The sequence below is a fragment of the Erinaceus europaeus genome, chromosome 18 (assembly GCF_950295315.1).
Source record: "Erinaceus europaeus chromosome 18, mEriEur2.1, whole genome shotgun sequence".
NCBI classification, from domain to species: Eukaryota; Metazoa; Chordata; class Mammalia; order Eulipotyphla; family Erinaceidae; genus Erinaceus; species Erinaceus europaeus.
The window spans coordinates 16,886,432-16,901,159 of record NC_080179.1 but is presented as its reverse complement, the minus strand read 5'-3'; the positions used below and the strand labels follow the sequence as shown (position 1 = coordinate 16,901,159).

The 14,728-nt window shown below is 39.4% G+C and overlaps 2 protein-coding genes across 4 annotated transcripts in view; one reads left to right on the top strand and one right to left on the bottom strand.

The window, feature by feature from the left end:
* SCRN3 (secernin 3) overlaps positions 1–14,728 on the top strand; it is a 302,935-nt gene that overhangs the window by 54,081 nt on the left and 234,126 nt on the right. The gene's annotated exons all lie outside the window — the stretch shown is intronic.
* The window catches only part of GPR155 (G protein-coupled receptor 155), a 58,362-nt gene that overhangs the window by 27,578 nt on the left and 16,056 nt on the right, over positions 1–14,728 (bottom strand). For all 3 annotated transcript variants that reach the window (XM_060177679.1, XM_007537524.3, XM_016194513.2), the window contains 5 exons: positions 13,617–14,016; positions 8,675–8,840; positions 6,833–6,988; positions 5,186–5,269; positions 3,819–3,936 (listed from right to left, as the gene is read on the bottom strand). In XM_060177679.1, the coding sequence (XP_060033662.1) occupies positions 3,819–3,936; positions 5,186–5,269; positions 6,833–6,988; positions 8,675–8,840; positions 13,617–14,016 (924 nt within the window). The remainder of the gene's footprint in view (positions 1–3,818; positions 3,937–5,185; positions 5,270–6,832; positions 6,989–8,674; positions 8,841–13,616; positions 14,017–14,728) is intronic.

The window sequence follows — 14,728 nt, the reverse complement described above, 5'->3', positions numbered from 1 at the left end:
CACAAAAACATCTGAATTGTATTAGAGTTTCAAGGGCATACTTTATACCGGCTTTTTTGTTTTGTTTTGTTTTGTTTTGTTTTTGGTCACCAGGGATCCTGTGGATGGACCCTTTTAAAATGTTTTCTTTCCTCTTCTCTCTTTGTTGTTACTTTTCACCAGATAGAGAGTGAGAAACAGAAAAGAGGAGAAAAACATACCATAGTTATTACTCTAGCACTAAGAAAACTTCTTCACATGGTGTGTGCCCCCCACCCCTCCACTGGTAGCTCAGGCTCGAACCTAGGTCCTTGCACACGGTAAAGTGTGAACTCTACCCTGTGAGCTGCCTCCTGGCCTCACTTTAAACCTCTAATGCTCATCATTCTTCCTTTGTGAAAATACTGATAGATAGATGGGTCAAATTAGCTGTGACTCACTGAAAAAACTGAGGACCCCTGCCCAAACTAATGAAACTCTTGGGGCTTTGTTTTTCTCCACTGAAAAAATGAAGGATTTAAAACTAGAATAATGTTTCCAAAAGTGTAGAAACAAGGGTAGTATAAGTAGTATAAGTGTAAGTAGAGGTACAACAGTAATATATATTTTTTACTAGTATGCATGTGTTCGAAAAAAATTTAACTATCATATGAAATCTGGGAATTTTTAGAAGATTCAATTTATTAAAGTAAAAAGAAGTAAGTCAATTTTAAGAAAAATGTAAAAGTGGTATATAGCTATGGCAAGAATCTTGAGGATAGTATGCAAATGAGTGAAGTTGAAAATGGATGAATAGGATCATTTAATTTGAATTTAATTTCATTTTGTGTCCGGGTGTCAGTTCATGCGAGGCTGGTCCTGCCTCCTGCTGGTTGGCAGCACCTGTTCTTGTTGGAAATTTCTGAAGGCACCAACAGGGCGTGTTGTTAGCTTCCTTTCTTTTGTCTCTGGAGGGGGCAAAATGCCCTCTTTTCAGGATGCCTGGGTTACCCTTACCAACACAACAACCCAGGCTCTGGCAAAGGACCTCTGCTGAGCCTTTTAAAGAGGGATTGGGCAATGAGTTCCTTTTTACTGGGAAATGCTTAACAACCCCCATTCATTAGAATGAAGAGTGTTAGGCAGAATGAGCCTTGTTAGAAAGGCTACCCTAAGGTGGGGGTACAGCATAATGGTTATGCAAAGAGACTTTCATGCCTGAGGCTCTCAAGTCTCAAGTCTCTCAGGTTCAATCCCCCACACCACCATAAGCCAGAGAGCTTAGTAGTGCTCTGGTAGAAGGAGAAGAAGGAGAAGAAGGAGAAGAAGGAGAAGAAGGAGAAGAAGGAGAAGAAGGAGAAGAAGGAGAAGAAGGAGAAGAAGGAGAAGAAGGAGAAGAAGGAGAAGAAGGAGAAGAAGGAGAAGAAGGAGAAGAAGGAGAAGGAGAAGAAGAAGAATGCTACCCTAGTGGTGGTTGTTCATCTGGGGGAATTCAGGTCCTGTCCACAGGGCACTGCCCTATTTTATAGATTCCAGATTTAGCACCGGTGCTGGAACTTGCTATCCTCCTCCTCCTCCTTTTTTTTTTTTTCCCCCTTCTTTCCTTCTTTTCATTTTTTTTCTTTATTAAGGGAATTGATGGTTTGCAGTCAACAGTAAATTATAGTAGTTTGTACATGTGTAACATTTCTCAGTTTTCCACATAACAGTTCAACCCCCTCTAGGTCCTCCTCTGCCACCATGTTCCAGGCCCTGAACCTTCTCCCCACCCCAGAGCCTTTTCCTTTAGTGCAGTGCAGCAACTCTGGTCCAAGTTCTGCTCTGTGTTTTCCCTTCTGTTCTTAGTTCTCAATTTCTGCCCATGAGTGAGATCATCAAATGAAATAATTTTAAACAGCACCTAAGGTCTAAAATTCTGTGATGTCATAATAATCACAAACTTTAGTACACCTTCATCAGGGTCAGGGAAGATAGAACAGCCTTTCACACATTTTGGCATCATGCTTGAAGAGGATTTCAGAGAGACTTGGAGCTTTTTGAAACACAAGATTTATTCTCACTGTAAACTTAACCTTAATAAACCTAAGTGTTAGAGAGCAAGTTAGCTCAGTTGTTTTGGGAATAAAAAGTCTTCTTAGGCAAAGTATATAAAGCATAATTCTTCTGTTTGCAATGACTTTTTCACTCTGTAATTCTTCTCCACTTCAAAGAGCTATTGACTTAGATGGCCCTGCTTTTGATCCTGAAGGCGTGAAATCAAAGGTCTGTCTCCTGTAGCCACTTCCTGACACCTGCCTACTAATAGTGGCCATAACTAATCCCTTTATTCTAGTTTCCTTTTCTTTTTGTCTACAATTTTTATGTGTCATTTAAATTATTATCATTATTATGACTGCCATCAGGTTCATCTCTGGGGTTCGGTGCTATGAATCCACCTCTTCCAGCAGCCCTTTTTTCCTTTTTTTTTTTTTTTGCTTTGATAGGACAGAGAGAAATTGAGAGGGGGGAGGGAAGACAGAGAGGGAGAAATACAGACACCTGCAGACTTGCTTGACTGCTTGTGAAGCATGTGCCCCCCCAGCAGGTGGCTAGTGAGGACTCAAACCTTGGTCCTTGCACGAGGGAACTTGAGTGCCCAGTCAAGTGCGCCACTGCCTGATCCCCTTTTACATTTCACATGTTCACATTTGTGGTATGAGTACAAAACAGCTACACAGAATGTTTTATAAACAGTCTAGAATGTACTCATCCAAATAGATGTTGTATAACATAGTAGCAAATGCTAGACATTTTGAATGCCTGTTTTTTTGGAGTCAGTGGAAATGAGAAATAGTTCTTAGGGCCAGGGGGTGGTGCACCTGGTTAAGTGCACACCTTCCAGGGGGCAGGGATCCAGGTTCAAGCCCCTGGTCCCCACCTGCAGCAGGACAGCTTCATGAGCGGTGAAGCAGGACTTTAGGTATCTCTCTTTTTTCCTATTTATCTTCCCCTCCCCTTTTCAGTTTCTGTCTCAATACAGTAAAAAAGAATAAAGGGAGGATGAAAGAAAGAGAAAGAAAGAAAGAAAGGAAGAAGGAAAAGTGAACTTAAAAAAAAAGAAAGAAAAGGGCTGGGGAGACAAGACAATGGTTATGCAAAGAGACTTTCACGCCTGAGGTCTTAATCCCCAGCATCACCGTAAATCAGGGCTGAGCAGTGCTCTGGTCTCTCCCCCTACTCTCTGTATCTCTTATTTAAATAAGTAAATAAAATAAAATGTTAAACACGAAATAGTTCTTCTTACTGGGTACACTTCTATTTCCACACCCTTTAACTCTCTTGCCGTTCCCATAGTCTACTCCCCCTCTGTTTAATAATACAGTCCTATTACTGACTACTTCCCATGTCCCATGAATACTCATATTTCATTTAATTCTCAAAATGATTTTGTAAAATGTGATAGACCCCATTTTATAGATAAGGGAAACGAGACTGCACAGGTTAAACTATTTGCATTAAGGCAGAGTCAGAATTTTTCACCCAATGCAGTTGAATCATGAACTTTGGGACACGCCTGACATCCCCTTAGAGCTCTTTGCTTTTCCTTTCTCCACCTGCCTCCAGTGCTTAAGTCCTCCTGCAGTTCTCAAAGGGAAACTGTGCTGACGAGGCCCAAAGCCAGTGACTCTATAGAAAGGACCATGTTTTTGGACTTGAGCCTGGGCAGAAAACAGTACATATGGAATTCAACCTTGCCATTCATTGGCCAACACTAGTGAGTGCAACTGTCTGCGTGAATGCCAATGGCTCACTAGAAACTGAGGGCTTTTAGTGATGCGGAGAAGGAAACTGCTCTCAATGCCTATTATGATCCAACTTACCTGTCCAGAGGTAGGTGCCATAGAGGGAGCTATACAGTAGAACAAATACCAGAATTTGTCCAACAAAATTTTTTTCTTTAACAAAATTCCATATCATCATTCCAGCACATACAATAGACTGAAGAGAAAGAAATAATTAAAAAAAAAAGTTTGTCATACCTGTACATTTTATTAATAGCAAATACATCATACTTGTTTATTTTAAATTATTGCTGAGTGACTTTTAACTACTACATACCTATTACACTAAATATTCAGGTCTATAATTAAGAATCATTTAACAGAGCCTTTAAGAATGTACATATTAAGTGGATGTAGATACGACATTTCCAATACTAATCTTACATGTAGCAGTGATTTACATAGAAAATGTTAATCTTTCCCTTCCTTCCTTTCTCTCTCTTTTTTTTTTTTTTATTGCCTCCAGGGTTATTGCTGGGGCTCAGTGCCTGCTCCTGGAGCCCACTTTTTCCCCCTTTTTGTTGTCCTTGTTGTTTTATTGTTGTAGTTATTATTGTTGTTGTTGATGTCGTTCCTTGTTGGACAGGATAGAGAGAAATGGAGAGAGGAGGGGAAGACAGAGAGGGGGAGCGAAAGACAGACACCTGCAAACCTGCTCCACCGCCTGTGAAGTGACTCCCCTGCAGGTGGGGAGCCTGGGGCTAGAACCAGGAAATCTTATGCACCATGTGCGCCCAAACCGCTGTGCTACCACCTGACCCCCCTTTCTTTCTCTCTCTCTCTCTCTCCCTTCCTTCCTTCCTCCCTATCCCTCTCCCCCTCCCTCTCCCTCTCTCTCTCTTTCTTTCCCAGAGCACTGCTCATCTCTGACTTATGGTGGTGCAGAGGAATGAACCTGGGGCTTTGAAGCCTCAAGCATGAAAGTCTCTTTGCATAACCATTATGCTATCTACCCCCAAATGCTAATCTTTTCACCATAATTTCAGACAAAGATTTAAGTAGAAAAATAAGATTGCAGGCAGTGGTAGATAGCATAATGATTATGCAAAGAGACTCTCATGCCTGAGGTTCCAAAGTCCCAAGTTTAATCCCCTGTACCACCATAAACCAGAGCTGAGCAATGCTCTGGTAAAAAAAAGGAAAAAAAAATTGTAAGAGTTTACTTTTTAGTGACTCAGTGAATGATTTCTGTTAGAGATGAAAAATTAGTATTAAATACCTTTATTAACTCTAAAGCTATTTCAATACTTAGTGAAATTGAAAAAAATTAACTGTAGTCAAGTTATAATTCAGTTTGGTAATGCATTTGTCTTAATAATTTCAAACCCCATAAAAATAATATTCTCTTCTAAAGTGGAACAATTTATATGAAAAGCACAGTTTTTAAAATTTGTAGAGTTACTAACCTGAGCGATGAGTAAATTAATTGTAAGCATGTGAGGAAGCTGTTTGTACTTCTTGCTCAGAAGAAGAATAGCCAAAGACCAGATCTTAAAGACAAAAAGTTCAAACGTTAGTCATATTCATTAATCTTTATAATTACTTACTACATGACTCATTCGTTAGCCTTTTTAAAGAGCCCATTTAGTCTTGGTTCAGAAAGAAATTCCAAAAATTTAATTTATTTTAACTTTTCTAATTCCCAAAAAGGTACTAAACTAAATTACTATATCCATAGCAAAATTAAAAGCACAGAGTCCTTAATGTTAATTAATCCTTTCTTTAATAAAAAAAAAAAAAAAAGCACAGAGTCCTATTACAAACTAACTGTCCAAAAAAAAAAGGACAGGTTTTTAAGAACTAATGTCTTGAACAAGGTCACAACCTTTTCCTACCTTCAGTGGCTCGAGGAATTTAAGTTCATAATTAGGAAAATAACTTCAATGGCTTTTGCATTTTGATTACACCATATAGGCTCTTGAGGCAACTAATTTCCAGACAGTTTTGTATCAAATAACACACAGTACCTACCATAAGACAAACTGTCTTAACTACTGTATTTCACTGGTGACTATAAATCATTAATCCCCCAATAAAGAAAAAAAGAGATAAATTGTCTTGAATTTTTTATAATTAAAAGCATCATGCTTCTAAATCACCTATACAATGACTTACTAAGGATATTGGTTCCTTTTTTTCTCCATTCCTTTCTTTCTTTCTTCCTCCCTTCTCCCTTTAATGTCAGTCACAATTTATATTGCCTCTCTCCACAAAGTGCCCTCTTCTCAAGGATTTTTTTTAAGTTTTTAATATTATATTAATCATGTATTCATCTGTTGACAATATACATACTCATCTTCACATTCATTTCTTTAGCTGTAAAAGTTGTTACAGCTGTCTTGTTGTTTTTCAGAATGCTATTTGAATTCAGTAGGCAACTTGAACTATAAGATACTCTAGTTGTCAAGTGCTTATATACTTAATTTGAGCTAGATACATTCCAAGTTTTAGTAACATTAAATAGGTTGTTAGACATAATCCCAAAAATATCACCCACCCTCACATAATATAAACAGTAATTCTACAGTGATTTACCAACTGCAGAATGCTCTTAATATATGTATAATTTCCTGTAATCCATAAAACAATCCATGAAAATAGGTTAAATTATTGTGTCTACTTTATAGTTGAGAAAACTGAATCATGGAGAGGTTAAGGTAACTTAACTCCACAGGAATAAAATAGCCAGTTTATAGCGGGGCCAGGAGTTAAATTCACATCTGATTAAATCTCATGCCTTGTCTGCCAGACATCTCTAATCTAACTGGGAGAACAAAAAGTCAGAAAGCTGATATACTTTATGGACAGGCCTTAGCTCTCTCTATTATACAATGAATCAATTTTTACATCTCTTAACTTTCTGTTTCCAGACTATTCTCTGTTTTTCACCACAGCTCAGCTCTGGCTTATGGTAGTGTGAGGGATTGAACCTGGGACTTTGGAACATCAGACATGAGAGTCTCTTTGCATAACTATCTACCCCCACCCTCCAGACTATTCTCAAACTCATTCATTGGTTTTCATTCATTTTACTCTGAACTGTATGTACTTACCAAGGAGACCAAGCTAATGATGCTTATATCAAAACTAACATTCTGGATGGCATAGGCCAATGGCTTAGGATCCATAGTGGGGAAGGTCAGTAGCCAGGCAGAAACATACATGATTGGAGCTGACACAAATGTGCTTATTACCATCCCTGACGTTATCTGCAAAAATGAAATCAATTAAACGGTTACCTTAAACTCTATGTAGCAAAACGGTTACCTTAAACTCTATGTAGCAAAAAGGCATTCTAAATCAAAAACAAGAGTCAGTAAAGAAGCATCATAGAATCCGACCTGTTATGAATGCCATACTCCTGACAGTCCTTAAAAGAAAACACTTAAGTTTCCTTGCAGCTCTTTTGATTTGTGCTCAATTTCTATTTGCATAACACAACTATGTAACTATCTTCTAGGTTCCAGAGAGTGAACCCTATCCGTGATCTAGCTGAATAAATGGCCATTTTCTTCCCATTATTTTACCATAAAATATAGGCCAGTAAAATCAATTTGAAGGAGAAAAATTACCACAAAGGATTTTTGCAGGTTAAATAATGGAACTTATCTTCATTAAGTGATTTAATTCTTTCACACTATGATTTCAAGAATATTTACTCTAATGCTGTAGATAAATGTACAATATGTTTCGACAATCAACTGCTAATTGATTTTATCAATTTACTACAGTTGACTTTGTGGTGTTTTGCATCTGATGATTGAATTATTTATAAATAGAATACATTATTCCCCTCAAAATTTTTTCACGTTAACTTTCTCTGGATAACTTTTAGACTTAAATACAGCCAGAAAAAAAAAAACAAAACTCTGAAACAAACACAAAAAAATCAGTGGAAAAAAAAAACACGACTGAATAAAGATCTCTAAATGATAGTCTAAATGATGCCTCCTGATTTACAAATATCAAAATCTCATAAAAAGCATTTTGACGGGGCCGGGGGATAGCGCAGCAGGCTACGCAAGGACAAGCGTAAGCATCCGGGTTCGAGCCCCTGGCTCCCCACCTGCAGGGGAGGGGGTGGCATCACCAGCAGTGAAGCAGGTCTGCAGGTGTTTATCTTTCTCTTTCCCTCGTTGTCTTCCTGTCCTCTCTTGATTTCTCTCTGTCCTATCCAACAACAGTAAATACGGGCAACAAAAGGGAAAAAATAGCCTCCAAGAGTATTGGAATCGTACTGCAGGCACCGAGCCCCAGCAATAACCCTGGAGACAAACAAAAAAAAAGATTCTGACAGGGGGCGGTGGCACACCGGGTTAAGCGCCTATATTATGAAGCACAAGGACCTGCTCGAGCCCCTGGTTCTCCAACTGCACTGGAGTTGTTTTACAAGTGGTGAAGCAGGTCTGCAGGTGTCTCTCTGTGTCTCTCTTTCTCTACCCTTCCCCTCTCAACTTCTCTCTAAAAAAAAAAAAATCAAAAAAAAAAAAAAAGGCCACAAGAGCAGATTTGTAGTACAGGCACCAAGCCCTAGTGATAACCCTGGAGGCAAAAAAAAAAAAAAAAAAAAATTCAAAAAAGCATTCTGACTTTTGTAACTTAAAAATTCACTTTTCCATTGACCACACATTGAACTTAGAAATAGTATATACACGGGGGCCAGGTGGTGGCACACCTGGTTGAGGGCACATGTTACAGTGCGCAAGGACCCAGGTTTGAACCCCTATTCCCCACCTGCAGGAAGGAAGCTTCCTAAGTGGTGAAGCAGGGCTACAGGTGTCTCTCTGTTTCTCTCCCTCTCTACCTCCCCCTTTCTCTCAATTTCTCTCTGTCCAATCCAATAATAAATTAGTAAAAATATATAAAAAAAGAAAAAAGAAACAGTATATACATACAATCTCTACTTCCATGTTGAACTGTGTGGCAAAGATAGCCACTCCCGGTGCTACAGGAAAGACGCCATACAAAAATGCATAATTTGATAAGCTTGTGTGGTTCACTGCACTGCCGCCCTTGTCCAACAGTTCCACCATTTCTCTGCACAGAAGTGGCAACACCAAGCTGAAGAAACAAGAAATTCATCATTCATTTGATATCAAAGCATGCTAGTCCTCAAGGCAGTAGATTACTCAAGTAAACTTGACTTTAAGTAGTTCTCCTACACAGGAGACATTATTTAATTGGTACACATGGATCTTCTCTATCACCTTCTTGAGGATATTTTGTGGCAAGAATCAAGAATTTAACTTGGCATCACTTAAAGTGTAAGAACATTCTAGAAATACTTCAAACATCAGGGATTAGGAGGTGAAAAGACTCCAATTTTTCATTTTCACAATGATTTTCTTGTAGAAATTATATTTATAGTTGACTTCTTTTTTTAATTTTTTTTAATATTTATTTTATTTATTTATTCCCTTTTTGTTGCCCTTGTTGTTTTATTGTTGTAGTTATTATTGTTGTTGTCGTTGTTGGATAGGACAGAGAGAAATGGAGAGAGGAGGGGAAGACAGAGAGGAGGAGAAAAAAATAGACACCTGCAGACCTGCTTCACCGCTTGTGAAGCAACTCCCCTGCAGGTGGGGAGCCGGGGTTCGAACCGGGATCCTTATGCCGGTCCTTGTGCTTTGCGCCACCTTCGCTTAACCCGCTGCGCTACAGCCCGACTCCCTATAGTTGACTTCTTAATTCCCCTTTACTGAACTGTTAAAATGACAAAAAAATTTTTAGTACACGTTCAAGAAAATTATGAACATTTTTGGGGAAAAGTTGATCTTTATGTCCTAGTTATGCTTAAGTGGTACAGAAGATGACAGAAAAGTAGTTCAATTTACAGAGAGAGAGAGAGGAAAAGGGAGAAAGGTATCTTACAAATAAATCACTTAAACTTCTTCGTTTTATGGTGGAACAAAGGTTAAGCAAAGGGAACTAAGGCAGCAGGAGTAGAAGCATGGCACATATGTTGCTGGGGATTAAATTTAGGGATTCCTGCAAGAAGGATCAAAGACCCAAAAGAAAACAATTTTTAAATGGACATATTTAAACTGTATTTATTTATTTATTATTGGATACAGCCAGAGAGAAATTGAGGAGGGAAGAGGAGAGATAGAGAGGGAGAGAGACAAAGAAACTCCTGCAGGGGACCAGGTGGTGGCACACTTGGTGAAGCGCACACATTACAGTGCATTAAGGAGCCAGGTTCCAGCCCCTGGTCTCCACCTGCAGGGAGAAAGCTCCAGGGGTGGTGAAGCAGGGCTGCAGGCGTCTCTCTGTCTCTTCCACTCTCTCTGTTTCTCTCTGTCTCCATCCAATAATAAAAATAAATAGGAATATTTAAAAAGTAAATAAATAAATAAAAAAGAGACACCTGCAGCCCTGCTTCACCACTCATGAAGCTTTTCCCCTGCAGGTGGGGACCAGGGGCTTGAACCCAGGTCCTTGTGCACTGTGCTGTGTGCACCACCACCTGGCCCTAAATTGTACTTATTAAATTGAAATTGATAACATTACTATTGTTGGAGCCATTTTATTACTGTCTTAATATTAATCATTACTTTAATTCCAAGGAGCAGGTCCCTGGTATAAAGAAAGCCCGTTGGTATTATTGTAAAATGTATACATATTTCATATTGCATTGGTTTCATGAATTTAACTGTCTATCCAAAAAATTAAATCAATACCAAGTTCCTTAGTCTTATCTTCCAGTAAAATTCTGTCATGTGTACTATGAGGTATAGTGTCAGGGTCAGTAAGTTAATTAAGATGAAGTAAGCTTGCAGGACTAAGAAAACTTGCAAACTAAAGAGTTGATAAAACTTTACATTTGGTGGCCCAGGAGGTGGCACAGTGAGAAAAAAACATTGGACTCTCAAGCGTCAGGTCTTGAGTTCAACTCTCATAATTAATTCATTAATATATATATATATATATATTTATATTTACCTGAGCACTGCTCAGCTCTGGCTTATTGTGGTGCAGGGGACTGAATCTGGGGACTTTGGGCCTCAGGCATGAGAGTCTCTTTGCATAACCATTATGCTATCTACTCCTTCCTCATTAATTGATTTTATTTTATAAAATGTTTTATATTTATTTATTTATTTTCCCTTTTGTTGCCCTTGTTTTTTTAATTGTTGTAGTTATTATTATTGCTATCGATGTCATCGTTGTTGGATAGGACAGAGAGAAATGAAGAGAGGAGGGGAAGACAGAAAGGGGGAGAGAAAGACACCTGCAGACCTGCTTCACCACCTGTGAAGCGACTCCCCTGCAGGTGGGGAGCCGGGGGCTGGATCTGGCATCCTTATGCTGGTCCTTGCGCTTCGTGCCACTTGCGCTTAACTCATTGCACTACCGCCCGACTCCCATTAATGTATAATTAATTAAAATAACTTCGTTTAGGGACTGGACGGATAGTTTAGTCTGTTCCCAGCACCAACTTGTCTGCCTAAGGCCCCAGAGACCTCACAGTTCAACTCCTGGCACCACATTATACCAAAGTCAAGTAGTTACCTGGCTCTCTCATTCTCTCTCCCCATAGTAAAAATAGATGTTTTTCTTTTCAAAGGAGGAGGTCTAGCTAGCTCACCTGATAGGGCCTCACCCACCTGGGAAGGTGCATGGTTTGTCATGTCCCTGACCCAGGTTTGGGCCCCCACTACACCACATGGGAGCACTGAAGCAATGAAGGAATCTCGTGACGCTCCTTTTGTTTCTCTACCTGAAAAAAGTTTACTTGGAGCAGTGAAGCCTGGGTGATTGATGACAAAGCAACAGAAAGTTCACACTTTTTTTTTTTTTTTTGCCTCCAGGATTATTGCTGGGGCTCGCTGCCTGCACCACGAATCCTCTGCTTCTGGAGGCTATTTTTTTCCCTTTTGTTGCTCTTGCTGTTTTATCATTGTTGTGGTTATTATTATAGTTGTTGTTGTTGTTGTTGTTGGATAGGACAGAGAGAAATCGAGAGAGGAGGGTAAGCCAGACAGTATGAGGGAAAGATAGACACCTGCAGACCTGTTTCACTGCCTGTGAGGCGACCCCCTCGGCAGGTGGGGAGCCCGGGCTCGAACTGGAGTCCTTATGCCAGTCTTTGCGCTTTGCGCCATGTGCGCTTAACCCGCTGTGCTAACGCCCGACTCCCCTGCCCCCCACACACAACTTTTTATTTGACAAGATAGGATCAGATGGTTGACAATAACGACTTTTCTATATTTAGAAAGCTCAGTTACAGGCCAGAAGGTGGCATACCTGGTAGAGCTCACATGTTACCAGGCACCAGGACGTGGGCTCAGGTCTCTGGTACTCACTTGTGGGGAGGGGAGAATCACAAGTGGTGATGCAGGGCTGCAAGTGTCTCTCTCTCCCTCTTTGTCTCCCCCTTCCCTTTCAATTTCTTTCTTTCTCTTTCAACAGTAACAACAAAATGGTCACCGGGAGCAGTGAATTCATGGGTCAGGAATTGAGCACCAGCGAAAAGAAAGTAAGTTCAATCACCCTCAGAATTATAGAAAATTTTACTCAAATTTATGAAAAATAAAATCTTATAGTCAAAATTATTCTAATACTGATTCAGATGCATTTGACTTAAGAAATTTAATAGGTGGGGGTCTGGCTGTAATGCAGCAGGTTAAGCGCACATGGCACGGAACTCGAGGACTGGCTTAAGGATCCCGGTTTGAGCCCCCGGCTCCCCACCTTGGGGGTGGGGGTTGCTTCACAGGTGGTGAAGCAGGTCTGCAGGTGTCTGTCTTTCTCTTCCCCTCTGTGTCTTCCCCATATCTCTCCATTTCTCTTTGTCCTATCTGGCAACAACGACACCAAAAACAACAACAATAATAACCACAACAATGATAAAAACAAGGGCAACAAAAAGGAAAATAAATAATTTTTTTTTTTTAAAAAAAAGAAACCTAAAAGGTTTGGAAAACTTGGAAGCCCTGTAAAATTCCTTAATAATATGATCGCACTGAGAAACCAGGAGATATTAAGTAAAATCACATAAAGACTGAAGGGAAACAAATAGTTTTTATCCTCTTGATAAGAAAAAGTAATAAATAAATTGTATGAAGTAAGAAAATGACTCTTCTCAATATGCCAACACCACATTTTCTTTCTTAAAAAAAAAATATATATATATATATATATTTTTTTTTTCCCTCCTCCAGGGTTATTGCTGGGCTCGGTGCCTACACCATGAATCCACTGCTCCTGGAGGCCATTTTTCCCCCCTTTTGTTGCCCTTGTTGTAGCTTCGTTGTGGTTATTATTATTGCCCTTGTTGACACAATTCGTTGTTGGATAGGACAGAGAGAAATGGAGAGAGGAGGGGAAGACAGAGAAGGGGAGAGAAAGATAGACACCTGCAGACCTGCTTCACCGCCTGTGAAGCGACTCCCCTGCAGGTGGGGAGCCGGGGGCTCGAACCGGGATCCTTACGCCAGTCCCTGCGCTTTGCGCCACATGCGCTTAACCCACTGCGCCACCGCCCTAATATATTTATTATTGGATAGGAGCAGAGAGCAATTGAGAGGGGAGGAGATAGAGAGGGAAAGAGACAGAGACACCTGCAGCCCTGCTTCACCACTTGTGAAGCTTTCCTCTTGCAAGTGGAGACCAGGGGCTTGAACCTGTCTATGTCCCCATGCACTATAATATGTGACTTAACCAGGTGCACCCTTCACATTTTCTTTTAAATAACAAGCATTCATTTAGATGTAATTACTAGTTCACTATAAAAGGAAAAAAATAGTTATAGACACATCCCAACAAACAGACTTTCACAAAGTTTGCCCCCCCCCCGTACTTTTACCCCCTCTTAAATAAGTAAAACAAACTTACAGTTTAGCTGTGATGAGAAGAATCAGTACAACAAAAGCTGACTTCTTCAGTTTCTTTATTTTTCCTACCATTGTAAGGCCAAGATAAAATAAGGCTGCTCCAGAAAAAGAATTTGCAAGTCCATCGAGAAAATTTTCCATATATACAGGTACCTTTTGATCAAGAATAAAATTGAAGGCAATGCCAATGAAGACCATAAACACTATTGGGTTCTGTAATACACGAAGAAGTCCAAGTCCCACAATTTTTACTTTGTTTTGAGAAGCATTTTGAGTGTCTTTCCACTTCTGGATTTCACAGAAGATAAACCCTAAAGGGTTTAACATCATAAGAGAGACTGGTGCTACCAAATAAATATACTGGAGATATTCAGGGTATGTATTTTGATATAAAGCTTCAACTGCAAAACAAGAATCAGAATGGCTTTTTAAAATAAGTACCATAGAAATATATTAATACATTCTATCTATTAAGTTTTAATTATGTTTATATTCTACATTTACTTTATAACATTAATTAATGAAAACAGTGCAGAAGGAAATTTATCTCAGTTTTGGAAAAATACATTTTAGGAGTAAAGCTGAAGAGAAAAACACTATATTAAATAACATTTCACTATGCCATATGCTACTTTAGGTGCCTGGAATATACCAATATACAAAAAGTGAAAAAAAATCTCTGCTTTTCAGAACTTGTAATATCTGGTAGGGGAAAACTGACAATAGCCAGTAAATGTAATAAGTAGTCTGTTAGGAGGTAATGTCTACGGTAGAAACAATAAAGCTAGGCAACGGGAATCAGGAGAATGGAACAGCAATTTTTATTTATTTATTTTTTAAAATGGTTTTCAATCTTTTTTGTGTTTTTTTAATATTTATTTATTCCTTCCCTTTTGTTGCCCTTGTTGTTTTATTGTTGTAGTTATTATTGATGTCACTGTTGTTGGATAGGACAGAGAGAAATGGAGAGAGGAGGGGAAGACAGAGAGGGGGAGAGAAAGATAGACACCTGCAGACCTGCTTCACTGCTTGTAAATCGACTCCCCTGCAGGTGGGGAGCTGGGGGCTCGAACTGGGATACTTACACCCGGTCCCTGTGCTTTGTGCCATGTG